This window comes from Kogia breviceps, chromosome 14, assembly GCF_026419965.1.
Source record: "Kogia breviceps isolate mKogBre1 chromosome 14, mKogBre1 haplotype 1, whole genome shotgun sequence".
In the NCBI taxonomy this organism is placed as follows: Eukaryota; Metazoa; Chordata; class Mammalia; order Artiodactyla; family Physeteridae; genus Kogia; species Kogia breviceps.
The window spans coordinates 24,115,361-24,131,679 of record NC_081323.1 but is presented as its reverse complement, the minus strand read 5'-3'; the positions used below and the strand labels follow the sequence as shown (position 1 = coordinate 24,131,679).

The 16,319-nt window shown below is 43.5% G+C and overlaps 1 protein-coding gene across 3 annotated transcripts in view; it reads right to left on the bottom strand.

The window, feature by feature from the left end:
• The window catches only part of PIGU (phosphatidylinositol glycan anchor biosynthesis class U), a 116,853-nt gene that overhangs the window by 20,553 nt on the left and 79,981 nt on the right, over positions 1-16,319 (bottom strand). Inside the window, exons 8-11 of one of the 3 annotated variants that reach the window (XM_067012186.1) lie at positions 8,959-9,113; positions 6,972-7,115; positions 4,113-4,237; positions 1,425-2,914 (exon numbers count right to left, since the gene is read on the bottom strand). In XM_067012186.1, coding sequence (XP_066868287.1) covers positions 2,913-2,914; positions 4,113-4,237; positions 6,972-7,115; positions 8,959-9,113 — 426 coding nt within the window. In that variant the 3' untranslated portion in view covers positions 1,425-2,912. Of the gene's footprint in view, positions 1-1,424; positions 2,915-4,112; positions 4,238-6,971; positions 7,116-8,958; positions 9,114-16,319 lie in introns of those variants that run through there. The other 2 variants (XM_059039068.2, XM_067012185.1) reach the window with 2 other exon arrangements.

Below are 16,319 nucleotides of genomic sequence, written 5' to 3'. Positions count from 1 at the left end.
CTTAACCACTGCATCACCAGGGAAGTACCCCATATTGGTTTCTAAAAGCTTCCCTGGTGATTCCAATATGCAGCCAAGGCTGTGAACCACTAGATTACAGCTGCAGACCTTTGCCAAATAAGAGGCTCATACTGGTCTGCAACAGAGACTTCACTGGTCAGTGTCACAGTGAGAATAAGGAGAAGGTAGTTTAGAGTTTTTGTTAAAGCTGAATGTTTTCAACTTAAGCGTCATTCTTTCTTAAGAAATGATAGATGTCTTGTTGCCTGTTGCTGTTGTTAAAAAGTATTTTCCTTTATGAAATGGGGATGAATGGCTAGTAGTTGACTGTTTTCATGTCTTCAGAAAAATAAAAAGTTGGCAACTCTGTCAGCAGAATTTTTTGAAATGTTAGTGGTCTGTGAAATCCTACAATTTGGAAACATGGCTTGGAGGGCTTGCAAGGTCCTCTTTTCTGATCTGAAATTTCCACAATTCTGGGTTTTCAAAGCTGAGAGGTGAAAGCCCTGACTCAAGCCTTTCTGAGATCTGTTGGAAGCCTTGTCCTTGCTCCCAGAAACAGAAGTTTGGGAAAAGGGATGTGTGCACTGAGAATTATTATTATTGTTATTATTATTAAGTGTTACAACCTCAAGAAAGAACATATCTATTTACCATTCCTCCACTCCAACATCACTATTTACATTTCTCAGTGGTTCCTTCTGATCCCCTGGAAATAATTTTGCTGAAAAGAATATACACTATTCCTAATATAAAACTCCTGTGGCCTGACAGTGCAGGTAGGTCTTTGTTCCATGCCTCTAGCCACTCTGGATTTCAGACCAGGTGACAAGAAGGTGACCAAGTGCAGAGACTGAGAGAGGTTCACATGCAGCTCCTGGGTGCAATCACAAAAAGCTGCGAAGATACATTCCCATGTGCATGGAGGAACTGTCACCAGCATCCAGTTGGCTTCTGGCCTGTGGTGACCTTTGCAGGACTGGGGAGCTGCTACTCACTCTTGCTGGATGACAGGCCTGCAGATTACAGGTATATGCCAGGGCAGATGGAGCCAGGGACCTGGGGCACAGGACGGCTTGTTCCAGGCACCAGGAGGTGTCAGAGATGTCAGAGATGACCAGGGCCTGATGAGACGCAAGGGTTCACCCTTCATCAGACGTGCTAGGCCAGATGGAATCAGATTCCCCACCAAGTTCACTGGGTGACTTCATCGGATCTGTCGCTCCACCACTGACAAACTGAAACTTCAGGCAAGTCACTTTCCCTCTCTGAGCCTCAGGCATTCAGAAATAAAATTCCACTGAAAGAATCCAGTGTCATTGAGGGGGCACAGAGGGGATTTAGGGACTTCAAAGGACGTGGTGATGTTTCTTTTCTTAAACCAGGTGCTGGGCACATGGGAATTTATTGTATTATTATTTTTTATAATTAATGAGTATTTAAAAATCAATATTCTTTTATCTTTATACAATAGTTTAATAAAAACAAAACAGACACACACACTCACAAAATCCATCCCTTTGGTAACTGGCTCTTTGAGCTGGACCACTGCAGGCTGGCATGGGTTCTGCCAACAGGCTGGCACGGGTTCTGCCAGCAGGCTGTTCCCTAACACCGCAATTGTGTATCTGTATGATTCATCCTGTCCCCAAGCACCGGACAGTCCCGGTATCTGGGACCTGCACTCAGGGAAGGGCCCACGTGCCTCTTCTCCCCACTGAGCAGGACAGGAAAATAAAATGGTGAATGTGCGAGCAGGCATGCTGGCATTGGTAATTCATGATTAAACTGAATTCTTAACCACATTAAAAGTCTGAATATATTCAACCTAGGCGTAAAGACTTCACAAAATCTCCACTCACATGTCTACAGGACCAGGCTGAAGACGCTCCCGCATGAATGTAATGACTCACAGTTGTCATGCCCCAAATAGACACTCCAAGCCTGAGTACTCTCTGCTGCAGGAGCTGCACCTCCAGGGGTGGCAGCCAATACTCTGCAGGACTTTCAGACAAGCTGAACTTGCCCAGCCAGCCAGCAACAGCATCTACTAGCTCATCCAGGTTTCCAGAAACCCCATCCTTATTCTTTTGTGCCTTATCATCCCAGAGGGCATAAAATAGTTCATTTCAAATTTTGAAAAATATGTTTATTTCAATGACTCCGAATGACTGGCTACTGAGCCTGAAGCCTTGATCATGAAACTCTGCAGCAGACCCCTCTGTGTAATTATTACTACTAATAATAAATGTGGTGCTATTTACATTTATTTTTTCTCAAACTTAAAACACTCATGAAAGATATTCCCCCCATCTGACAGATGAAATAACGGGAGGCTCAGAAAGGTTAAATAACTTGTTAGTGATGGGAAAGCCAGGATTCAGACTCAAGGTGCCGGCTCCAGACTGTGTTCAGCAATATGGGATGAAAGATCTTACCAGGGGGAGATGCCCTGTGTGGGAGAGACAGCTAAAAAGGCCTGTTTTTGGGGAAAGAGAATCAACATCCCCAAGACCCACCCTGTCACAAACTGGGGTATGTTCACATGTCTTGTGCTCTTGTGACTTGCCAAGCTGACTCTGAGCCCACTGGACTGGGTGATTCTTGTCTGTGCAATGAGGATGCCACAGACAGAAGATGGTACTTCCTGCTTCCAGTCTGGTCATCTGGTCACTGCCCAACCAGGCGTCAGGTGAAGGAGCAGCCCGGCTTGTCCTGCCCACTTACCTGTTTACCTGTGCTCAGAGGCCAACTCCTACAGACAGGTTTCTTTCTAGCAGTTGGTCAGTTTCACTTCCCGGTTGACACCCAGCAGCCCCAAAACAACAACAAAGACTCACTTCCTCTGAAGCCTGCCCTCCCGGAGTTCATTCCTGATACTTTGCTGTGCAAGGAAAGTTCAACAGCTCCCTTCCTGTTTTAGAGAATTAAGTGGTGTTGGGTCACTGGCACTGCCTCTTTATTAGGGAGGTTTAAAAAACGCATCCACAGAGATTGGGATTGACATATACACACTACTATATATAAAACTGATAACTAATAAGGACCTACTGCATAGCACAGAGAACTATACTCAATACTCTGTAATGGCCTATATGGGAAAAGAATCTTAAAAAAAAGAGTGGATATATGTATACATATAAATGACTCACTTTGCTGTACAACTGAAACTAATGCAACATTGTAAATCAACTATATTCCAATAAAAATTATATTTAAAAAAACCATCCACAAACATTTGTTGAGCTGTTCTGTGTGCCAGGTTTAATCCTGGGTGCTGGGGACACAGAGGCAAGTGAGTCATGAGCCTACCCTCAGGGAGCCCACAAACACTGAAAAGAACCCACACAGAGGGCAAAGAGCCCAACTCAGGGAAACACTAGGAAATACTAGAAAGCACAACCAGATCACTGCTAGGCTGTCTTCTGAGGAAGGGATGGTTAGAGCTTAAAGGGGTCTTCACAGCAGGTCGGAAGTCTAGTGTTGCCCGTCTGTCTTCTATGGACCTTTCAGTGCGGCACTGGGAAATGGTAAGCCAAGGCCTAGTGGCACACTGTCCAACATGATAGCCAATAGCCATGTGTGGCTTCGTAAATTTAATTTAAATTAAAAATTCCATTTCTCAGTCACGCTAGTGGTTACTCTATTGGACTGTGCAGACATAGGGCATTTCTATCATCACAGAAAGCCCTACTGGACAGTGCTGGCTAGAGGATCACACATCTGGATTCCAATGCCATCCCCTCTATACTACTTACCAGTCATGTGACCTTGAACAAGTGGCTCTACCTTTCTGTACCTCAGTTTTCTCATCTGCAAATGGGGATACTTTCCTCAAAGTCTGGTGTGAAGATAAAATGAGCTAATGCATGTAACACCCTTAGAATCACAGTGACCAGGTACACAGCACTCAAAAAATGCTAGTATTATTATCACTAGTCCATAGTATCTAGGAGGCAGATATTGTGCCTCATGTCACTGTCTCTCTCTTGGTGCTGCCAGCACAGCAGATGCCCAGCAAATGTCTATCAATTCCTTTTTCCCTGGCTGTTTTCATCCGGGGCTAGGTGACACAAATCTGCCACCAGGGGGTGAGAGGTGGGAGTACTCACATCTGTAGAGGTGGTTCCACACAGGGAAGAAGGCCATGTAGAGGGCCACATCCCCCACTGTTGGGTAGGACTTGAAGATGGAGATGATGGCAATCTGGATGAACATGAAGAAGATAGGGTGCTCCCTGGGTAAGACAGGGCAGACAGAGAGAGGAAGATCGGTCAGGGAACAGGCCCAGCCCAGAGACTACTGACCCCATCCCTGAAACCCCCAAATACTCTCCAGCGGACTTCATGGAGGCATTGGCTCTGCTACCCACAAGACATGGGGCCGGGCCTAGCAGCAGAGCAGAAAACTGCAGGGACTCAGAGATGCCCAGAGGTGGTGAGAAGAGCCCAGCAAACACTAGAGAAAGAGCCCACAGAGAAGTTTCAATCAAGCCCCACCCCCGCCAGCTCTGGGCCTTCCGCCAGCAGCCGCCGAGGAAGAGAACACATGAAGTCAGCGCCCTTTATTACTGGGCTTAAATGACTGCTTGTCAGAGTTATCAGGCAGCCATCCATGCCAGAGGCCCCTCTAACACTGGACCCAGGGCAGGAGGTGCCTCCTTGCTGATGCTTTGTTTCTCTGACAACAGGGTCAGTGGGGACTACAGATCTTTAGCTATGATGAGCTCCTTTCCAGAAAGAGAACTGAGAGCTGCATGCAGCTTTTCGCTCTTAAGGGCTGGAATTGGAGTTCTTGTTACCTTAAACTAGTAACACTGCCTACCATTTCCTGAACCCTCACTTGTGCAAAGTTCTGTGCTAGGCCCTTTTCTTGCATCATTACATGTGATCCTCACTGTACCTCAACTACCCCTTGAGATAGGCAATGCTGTCACCACATTTGCAGCTGAGGAAATCAGGTTCAGAGAAGATAAGAGAGTTCGTAAGTGATGGAGCTGTTTGTCTCTAGGACCCCTAAGCACCACCAATGCTATTCTCCTGAGTGCCCAGCAGGATCACAGCTCTGATCAGGAAGGGTGAGACAGAACTCAATCTCCTGTGCTCCTCCGAGAGCAGACCAAGTGCTGAAGGGAAGCCAACAGGAAGAAGCGAGGTGGGCACCCTGCTCAGCTACACCTAAACAACATGCACGGGGCCTACTTCCGCACAGGACCTGGATATCCAGCTCATGAAAGTTTTCTTCAGGTTAATGGCATGGCATTCTCCTCTTGCAGGTCAAAGGTCAGGGTGACTCAATGGGTGTAAATCTGAGATGTGGAGACAAACGTGTACACACCCAAACACTATACAACAAATGACTCAGAAACTCAGCTTGGCAAAGTCATGCAGTCCTGTGGCCTCTAGGAAGGGTCCAGCTACCTCAGTGAGCATCATCCTAAAGCTAATCTAAGTCACTGGCTTTGGGCTTCTTAGGTAGCTGGTAACAGCTGCACCATTCCTATGAAAAGGCTAGTGATAATGTAGTGCCAAAAAACATGGAGACCAGAACCCCCTGCAACAGTGCCTGGGGAGAGGCACCCTGGAGGGCCTGTTCTCACAAAGCTGGCACTGCAGGGGCCAGAGTAGAACTTCATATCCAGGCACAGGAGGGCAGCTGCAGAGGAGGTCAGATATTTTCATATCTTCTGTCCCCACAACTCTGAGGCCCTGGCCAGGGTTGAGTGGAAGGGAGGGTGTCACAAGATGGTGGTGCTACTGTCTACCCAGGAGCTGTCTGTGGCCTTTCACGTGCCAACAACAGAAGCTACTGGAGAGCTGGCTACACAGAGTGAGGAAAGGTGCTCCAGGCTCCCTGCTTCTCTCAGCCCAGTGGCTGGGCCTGACCAGAACAAGGGCAGGAAATGTGGACCACAGACAGCTGGAGAGCTTGGCTGAGTAAGGCTGCCAGAATTCTGGAGCCTGCCGGGCCAAGAGAGAATGGTTTTCTGTCAGATACCAGGCCAAGGCTATGTCATGGGAAGGAAACATCGACTCTGACCTTTTATAGAATAGGAACCATGTGCATTGGTTCACTGGCCATGGAGAATGGCAGGAAGGTTAGAGCAGAGAACTCAAGCTCTTAAAATCTAAATCAAACTCTTCCAGCCTCCCTGGACCACAAAGGCATATCTATGCCTATTGGTGCCTGTTTTCCCTTCTCTGAAGCTAGGATAATAGGCCATTTCTGGAACCTACTATAAGTGATCTCTCTCAGGAGCTTGGCATGGTGCAGGGGACTGAGCATAGATTCTGGAGCCAAGCAAACCTGGGTCTGAATCCCAGCTCCATGCTTACTGGCTGCGTGACTCTGGGAAAATTGTTCCACCTCTCTGAACAGCAATTTCCTCAACTATAAAATGGAAGTGATAATAACATAACGCCTACCTCCAAGAGTTGCTGGAAGGGTTAGGCATGAATATATGTCAAAAAGCCTAGAAAGGTGGGATGGACAACACATGTTAGCCCTCTTACACTGCAGAAGAGAGCTTTATAGGCAACCCTTTTGAGGGAAACTGATCAGATGATTAAACAGAGATGCAGGTAGCCAGCCTCCCGACTAATACATCCTGAGTCCCTTTGAGCAAACTGTCACTGGGATGCTGATGAACACCCAAAAAGATCCACTTTTTCCAAGGATACCTTCCGCACCCCAACACTGCTCTTGTCTAAAACAGTGACTGGGCTCAGTAGCAATGTGGGTTCAAGTACCCCAAAGTGAGGCCATGGGAAATACAGGGCTCCAAAGCACTGTCTCTGCACCCTGTACTCATGTGTGACTCTACTGCTGCGTACAGCCACTGAAGCGACTGAGGGCAGGGTTCCCTGGGCAAAAATGGCACAAACCTGATAGCAGATGTTCCCAGTTTGAAGGGCACCTGTAAAGCTACAAATGACTCTGTGGACAAAAAACCAGTAGGTCCAACCACTTACTTTAGCTTTATGGCTAAGGGGATGGTGTAGAAGAAGACGTTGATCTGAAACACACATACAAAGAAGAGGCTGAAGTGCTCAAACATCTCTGCAAAGAAGTACCAGAAGAGGCCAATGTTTGGAGTAAGATCTGGAACGGAAAGTCTGGAATAAAGATTAAAAAGGAAGAGAAAAAACACAGTGAAGTTATGAATGATCTGGTTTGACCAGGTTTTCTCCTGAAGGCTTTGGTCACTGCTGGGCAGTCAAGGATGACTTTGTCTCCATAGAGATCAGGATGTAAGGGGCTTTCCAGGCAACCAGGATATAGGTAATTAACAAAAACAAGGGGCAGAGACACAGAGAATAATAACCCATAAAAAATATTGCCTGAACCAAACTCTGGCATGCATCAAAGAGCTGAGACAAGGCAGGGATTCGTGCTAGAAATCAAAAGACCAGCCCTTCTTTTACTGCCCAAGATATATATATGTGCTCAAAACCAGCAGATACCCAGCACTGTAGCAAAAGAGGAATGGGTTTGAAATAAACAATACCTATTTTGAGCATTCTAAAGACTTGTCTGGAAGATAAGGTCAAAGATCCTGTTCCTGCCCATTCTTGCTCCACATGCCCACAGCAGGAGCCAGAAGACTGAGTGCCTGACACTGCAGTGAGACGTCTAGGGGCCCGAGGAACCACTGCCAGGTTCTGGCTAGGATCCCAGACCTTGTTTGAGAAATAAGGGTTTAACTGGAAAACTTTCTGTCTGGTTGTATCAGATAAAGATCGGCTGCAATTCTGGCCGTTCTAAAATTTTTACATCACATTAAAAAATATATATGGGGTTGAAACTGATGTCAACTCACAATTTTAAAAGTACAACAAGTGAAGCATGGAAAGGGAGAGAGAGGCAATAGTTCATGGTCAGATTTCTCTGACGAAGGCCTCCACCCAGGGCAAGTCTTTGCTTCCTGCTGTAACTACATTTCCTTTTCTGTGAAATGAGGTAAAGAACACAATCTGTGGACCAGCAGAAAACTAGGGAAAGCTTTTCATCAGCGTTACAAACTCTCATCTGAGGCAGAGCATGAAAAGCTGAAGGTTACTAAGTCATTGTTAGGGTCAGCCAGGATTTAACACAAATAAGCAGCCCGGAATCCCAAAAGGAAGCCTGCCACAGATCCCTTTCCTACCCTGGCAGGTTTAAGTGTCTATCACCCACTGAGCTGTGAGTTCCTTCAGGCTTGGGCAGTTATCTTCCTCAGCATACCACAGACAGAATATGTGGAAATGCCTGCAGAATTCATCCTGCAAACCCATTTTGATTTTCAGTAAAAGTCTGACATATTGAAGGTGGCTTTATTTTAAAACTGCTGGAGACCCTCTTGCAATAGAGGAATACATCCATTCCTGTTTGGGATTGAATCAAAACCTCCCAGTCAGGGCTTCCCTGGTGGCGCAGTGGTTGAGAGTACGCCTGCCAATGCAGGGGACACGGGTTCGTACCCCGGTCCGGGAAGATCCCACATGCCGCGGAGCGGCTGGGCCCGTGAGCCATGGCTGCTGGCCCTGCACGTCCGGACCCTGTGCTCTGCAACGGGAGAGGCCACAACAGTGAGAGGCCCGCGTACCGCAAAAAAAATTAAAAAAAGAAAAAGAAAAAACTCCTAGTCAGAGGCTGGTAGTTGCTTTGGATGTTCCCAGAGAGTGTTCTTTAATTGCACTAGATCAAGCCAGTGGTCCTCAAAGAGTGTTCCCTGGACTGGCAGCATCAGCATCACCTGAAAATTTATTAGAAATGCAAATTCTGGGGTCCCTACTCCAGACTTACTTAATCAGAACCTCTGGAGGTAGTGACCAGCAATCTGGGTGTTGAAGCCCTGCACACTAAAGTTTGAGGACCACTGCTCTAGATGCTGCCTGTGCTTGCTCTCCCTCTAATTCCAGATGGAGCTGTGAAAACTAAATTAGCTTCCAGAGGTTTTCTAATGAGGTGATTACTTACATGAAGCCATAGACTGCAGGGATGAAATCCCAGGAACTGAGAAGGAAGAAGGAGAGGCAAACAATTACCACCAGGCTTCCCAAGTACATCGTAGCATACTCCCAAGAGAAGATCCAGAAGGCTTTGCTCTTCACTTTCACGGGTATGTATTGCCGCTGGGAGAGAAGGCAGAATGGTACATTTAAGGATCTCAAGGACAAACAGTAGTTTTAAGACTAAACTTCAAAATCCCTCCTGGAAAACACAGGACACAGAATAGGTGAAAATCAAAGGATTGAAAATATATGCTAGGTAAACACTAACTAAAAGAAAATTAGTTTGGTTATTGTTACCAGATAAAATAGACTTTAATGTAAAAAGTAATGCAGAGATAAAGATGTTCTATCATGATAAAACATTCATCAGAAAGATATTACAGCCCTAAACTTGCAGGTACCTAATAACATAGTCTCAAGGTATATAAAACAAACATGGACAGAGATACAAAGGAAAAATACACAAATCCATCACCAGTGGATAACTGGTACATCTAATAGACAAAAATCACTAATGAAGTAGAAATATGAATAGCAAACTTCATGAATTTGTTCACAAAAGATCTTAAAAAGCAAATACACTCGGGCTTCCCTGGTGGCGCAGTAGTTAAGAATCCGCCTGCCAATGCAGGGGACATGGGTTTGATCCCTGGTCCGGGAAGATCCCATATGCCACGGAGCAACTAAGCCTGTGTGCCACAACTACTGAGCCTGAGTTCTAGAGCCTGTGAGCCATAACTACTGAGCCCGTGTGCCAAAACTACTGAGCCTGTGCTCTAGAGCCCATGAGCTACAACTACTGAGCCCCTGTGCCACAGCTACTGAAGCCCACTCGCCTAGAGCCCTGCTCTGCAACAAGAGAAGCCACCACAATGAGAAGGCCGCATACTGCAATGAAGAGTAGCCCCCACTCACTGCAACCAGAGAAAAGCCCGTGCACAGCAATGAAGACCCGACACACGCAAAAACAATAAATAAAATAAAATAACAAAATAAATAAATTTATATAATATAAAAAGACAAATACACTTATAAAACAGTGTACCTGGAGGATTCACATTCATTTAAAACATTTTGGGGATTTATAAAAACTGACCACATACCTGAATCAGGCCATAAAGCAATATCAACAGACTTTAAGGAATCTGTATCACACAGACCCCATTCTCTGACCATAATGCAATTTCTCAAAATCATTAATAAAAAGATAACCTAAAAATACATTAGGAAAGTGTTAAACATTTTGCAAATAACTCAGGAGTCAAAGAAGGAATGATAATAGATAGCTTTGATATTAGAAATTAATGGTTGGGACTTCCCTGGTGGCCCAGTGGTTGGGAGTCTGCCTGCCAATGCAGGGGACACAGCTTTAAGCCCTGGTCCGGGAAGATCCCAAATGCTGTGGAGCAACTAAGCCCGTGCGCCACAACTACTGAGCCTGCGCTCTAGAGCCTGTGAGCCACAACTGCTGAGTCCGTGTGCTGCAACTACTGAGGCCCGCGTGCCTGGAACCCGTGCTCCGCAACAGGAGAGGCCACTGCAATGAGAAGCCTGCACACTGCAACAAAGAGCAGCCCCTGCTCACAACAACCAAAGAAAACCCGTGTGCAGCAATGAAGACCCAAAGCAGGCAAAAATAATAGATAAATAAATAAATTTATTTATTTTAAAAACCCAAAAAAGTTATTAAAAAAAAAGAAAAAGAAATTAATGGTTATAAGGGAATTCCCTGGCAGTCCAGTGGTTAGGACTCCATGCTTCCACTGCTGGGGGCCTGGGTTCAACCACTGATCAGAGAACTAAGATCCCGCAAGCAACGCAGCACAGCCAAAAAAAAAAAGAAAGAAATTAATGGTTATGAAAATACCTTATACCACTATTCAGGTAATACAGATAAAACAGTACTCTGAGGGAAACATACAACCACATTAACCATATTTGAATAGAAGGCTGAAAATAAATAAACATCCTTTTTAAGATATTAGAAAAAGAACAGAATACACTTCCAAAAAAAGGAAGGAAATAATAAAAGTAAGAATAGAATCCGTGGAAACAGAAAACAAAGTTATAACACAGGTACACCTCATTTTACTACACTTTGCTTTATTATACTTCACAGATACTGCGTTTTTCACAAACTGGAGGTTTGTGGCAACCCTATGGGCACCATTTTTCCAAAAGCATTTGATCACTTCATATCTCTGTGTCACATTTTGGTAATTCTTGCAATATTTCAAACTTTTTCATTATTATTGCTGTGGTGACCTGTGATCAGTGATCTTTGATGTTACTATTGTAATTGCCTTGGTAAACCATGAACTGCATCCATACAAGACAGCGAACTTAATTGATAAATGTGTGTGCGCTGACTGCTCCACTGACCAACTGTTCCCCTATCTCTCTCCCTCTCCTCAGGCTTCCCTATTCCCTGAGACATAACAATATTGAAATCAGGCCAACTAATAATCCTACAATGGCCTCTAAGTGTTCAAATCAAAGGAAGTGTTGCATACTTCTCACTTTAAATCAAAAGCTAGAAATAGGCTAGCCTGAACCAAGATGGCGGAGTAGAAGGACGAGCTCTCACTCCCACTTGCCTTGTGAGAACACCAGAATCACAACTAGCTGCTGCACAATCATCGACAGGAAGACACTGGAACTCACCAAAAAAGAGACCCCACATCCAAAGACAAAGGAGAAGCCACAATGAGATGGTAGGAGGGGCACAATCACAGCAAAACCAAATCCCATAACTGCTGGGTGGGTGACTCACAGACTGGAGAACACTTATACCACAGAAGCCCACCCACTGGAGTAAAGGTTCTGAGCCCCATGTCAGGCTTCCCCACCTGGGGGTCTGGCAACAGGAGAAGGAATTCCTAGAGAATCAGACTTTGAAGGCTAGCAAGATTTGACTGCAGGACGTCGACAGGACTGCGGGAAATAGAGACTCCACTCTTGGAGGGCACACACAAAGTAGTGTGTGCATCGGGACCCAGGGGAAGGAGCAGAGACCCCAGGAGAGACTGAACCACACCTACCTGCTGGTGTTGGAGGGTCTCCTGAAGAGGTGGGGGGTGGCTGTGGCTCACCGTGGGGACAAGAACACAGGCAGCAGAAGTTCTGGGGAAGTATTCCTTGGCATGAGCCCTCCCAGAGTCGGCCATTAGCCCTACCAAAGAGCCCAGGTAGGCTCCAGTGTTGGGTTACCTCAGGCCAAACAACAAAAAGGGAGGGAACCCAGCTCCACCCAACAGCAGTCAAGAGGATTAAAGTTTTACTGAGCTCTGCCCACCAGAGCAACACCCAGCTCTACGCACCACCAGTCCCTCCCACCAGGACACTTGCACAAGCCTCTTGGATAGCCTCATCCACCAGAGGGCAGACAGCAGAAGCAAGAAGAACTACAGTCCTGCAGCCTGTGGAACAAAATCCACATTCACAGAAAGATAGACAAGATGAAAAGGCAGAGGGTTATGTACCAGATGAAGGAACAAGATAAAACCCCAGAAAAACAACTAAATGAAGTGGAGATAGGCAACCTTCCAGAAAAAGAATTCAGAAAAATGATAGTGAAGATGATCCAGGACCTCGGAAAAAGAATGGAGACAAAGATTGAGAAGATGCAAGATATGTTTAACAAAGACCTAGAAGAATTAAAGAACAAACAAACAGAGATGAACAATACAATAACTGAAATGAAAACTACACTAGAAGGAATCAATAGCAGAATAACTGAGGCAGAAGAATAGATAAGTGACCTGGAAGACAGAATGGTGGAATTCACTGCTGTGGAACATAATAAAGAAAACGGAATGAAAAGAAATGAAGATAGCCTAAGAGACCTCTGGGACAACATTAAATGCAACATTCGCATTATAGGGGTCCCAGAAGAGAAGAGAGAGAGAAAGGACCCGAGAAAATATTTGAAGAGATTATAGTCAAAAACTTCCCTAACACTGGAAAGGAAATAGCCACCCAAGTCCAGGAAGCGCAGCAAGTCCCATACAGGATAAAACCAAAGAGAAACATGCGGAGACACATAGTAATCAAATTGGCAAAAATTAAAGACAAAGAAAAATTATTGAAAGCAGCAAGGGAAAAACGACAAATAACATACAAGGGAACTCCCATAAGGGTAACAGCTGATTTCTCAGCAGAAACTCTACAAGCTGAAGGGAGTGGCATGATATATTTAAAGTGATGAAAGGGAAAAACCTACAACCAAGAGTACTCTACCCAGCAAGGACCTCATTCAGATTCGATGGAGAAATCAAAAGCTTTACAGACAAGCAAAATCTAAGAGAATTCAGCACCACCAAACCAGCACTACAACAAATGCTAAAGGAACTTCTCTAAGTGGGAAACACAAGAGAAGAAAAGGACCTACAAAAACAAACCCAAAACAATTAAGAAAATGGTCATAGGGACATACATATCAATAATTACCTTAAACGTGAATGGATTAAATGCTCCAACCAAAAGACATGGGCTTGCTGAATGGATACAAAAAAAAGACCCATATATATGCTGTCTACAAGAGACCCACTTCAGACCTAGGGACACATACAGACTGAAAGTGAGGGGATGGAAAAAGATATTCCATGCAAATGGAAATCAAAAGAAAGCTGGAGTAGCAATTCTCATATCAGATAAAATAGACTTTAAAATAAAGAATGTTACAAGAGACAAGGAAGGACACTACATAATGATCAAGGGATCAATCCAAGAAGAAGATATAACAATTATAAATATATATGTACCCAACACAGGAGCACCTCAATATATAAGGCAACTGCTAACAGCTGTAAAAGAGGAAATCGACAGTAACACAATAATAGTGGGGGACTTTAACACCTCACTTACAACAATGGAGCGATCATCCAAACAGAAAATTAATAAGGAAACAGAAGCTTTAAATAACACAATAGACCAGATAGATTTAATTGATATTTATAGGACATTCCATCCAAAAACAGCAGATTACACTTTCTTCTCAAGTGCGCACGGAACATTCCCCAGATAGATCACATCTTGGGTCACAAATCAAGCCTCAGTAAATTTAAGAAAATTGAAATCATATCAAGCATCTTTTCTAACCACAATGCTATGAGATTAGAAATCAATTACAGGGAAAAAAACATAAAAACACAAACACATAGAGGCTAAACAATACATTACTAAATAACCAGGAGATCACTGTAGAAATAACACAGGAAATCAAAAAATACCTAGAGACAAATGACAATGGAAACACAACAATCAAAAACCTATGGGACACAGCAAAAGCAATTCTAAGAGGGAAGTTTATAGCAATACAAGCCTACCTCAAGAAACAAGAAAAATCTCAAATAAACAACCTAACCTTACACCTAAACGAACTAGAGAAAGAAAAACAAAACCCAAAGTTAGCAGAAGGAAAAAATCATAAAGATCGGAGCAGAAATAAATGATATAGAAACAAAGAAAACAATAGAAAAGATCAATAAAACTGAAAGGTGCTTCTTTGAGAAGATAAATGAAATTGATAAACCATTAGCCAGACTCATCAAGAAAAAGAGGGAGAGGACTCAAATCAATAAAATTAGAAATGAAAAAGGAGAAGTTACAACAGACACCACAGAAATACAAAGCATCCTAAGAGACTACTACAAGCAATTCTATGCCAATAAAATGGACAACCTGGAAGAAATGGACAAATTCTTATAACCTTCCAAGGCTGAACAAGGAAGAAATAGAAAATATGAACAAACCAATCACAAGTAATGAAATTGAAAGTGTGATTAAAAATCTTCCAACAAACAAAAGTCCAAGACCATATGGCTTCACAGGTGAATTCTATCAAACATTTAGAGAAGAGCTAACACCCATCCTTCTCAAACTCTTCCAAAAATCGCAGACAAACGAACACTCCCAAAGTCATATTATGAGGCCAGAATCACCCTGATACCAAAGCCAGACAAAGATACTACAAAAAAAGAAAATTACAGACCAATATCACTGATGAATATAGATGCAAAAATCCTCAACAAAATACTAGCAAACAGAATCCAACAACACATTAAAAGGATCATACACCACGATCAAGTGGGTTTATCCCAGGGATGCAAGGATTCTTCAATATACGCAAATCAATCAATGTGATATACCATATTAACAAACCGAAGAATAAAAACCATATCTCAATAGATGCAGAAAAAGCTTTTGACAAAATTCAACACCCATTTATGATAAACACTCTCCAGAAAGTGGGCATAGAGGGAACCTACCTCAACATAATAAAGCCCATATACGACAAACCCAAAGCAAGCATCCTTCTCAAAGGTGAAACACTGAAAGCATTTCCTCTAAGATCAGGAACAAGACAAGAATGTCCAGTCTCACCACTATTATTCAACATAGTTTTGGAAGTCCCAGCCACGGCAATCAGAGAAGAAAAAGAAATAAAAGGAATACAAATTGGAAACTAAGAAGTACAACTGTCAATGTTTGCAGATAACGTGATACTATACATAGAGAATCCTAAAGATGCCACCAGAAAACTACTAGAGCTCATCAATGAATTTGGTTAAGTTGCAGGATACAAAATTAATGCACAGAAATCTTTTGCATTCCTATACACTAACAACGAAAAATGTGAAAGAGAAGTTAAGGAAACACTCCCATTTACCACTGTAACAAAAAGCATAAAATACCTAAGAATAAACCTACCTAAGGAGACAAAAGACCTGTATGCAGAAAACTATACAACACTGATGAAAGAAATTAAAGATGAAACAAACAGATGGAGAGATATACCATGTTCTTGGATTGGAAGAATCAATATTGTGAAAATGACTGTACTACCCAAAGCAATCTACAGATTCAATGCAATCCCTATCAAACTACCAATGGCATTTCTTACAGAACTAGAACAAAAAATCTTAAAATTTGTATGGAGACACAGAAGACCCGAATAGCCAAAGCTGTCTTGAGGGAAAAAAACGGAGCTGGAGGAATCAGACTCCCTGACTTCAGACTATACTACAAAGCTACAGTAATCAAGACAATATGGTACTGGCACAAAAACAGAAACACAGATCAATGGAACAAGATAGAAAGCCCAGAGAGAAACCCATGTACCTATGGTCAACTAATCTATGACAAAGAAGGCAAGGATATACAATGGAGAAAAGACAGTCTCTTCAATAAGTGGTGCTGGGAAAACTGGACAGCTACATGTAAAAGAATGAAATTAGAACAATCCCTAACACCATACACAAAAATAAACTCAAAATGGATTCAAGACCTAAATGTAAGACCAGACGCTATAAAACTCTTAGAGGA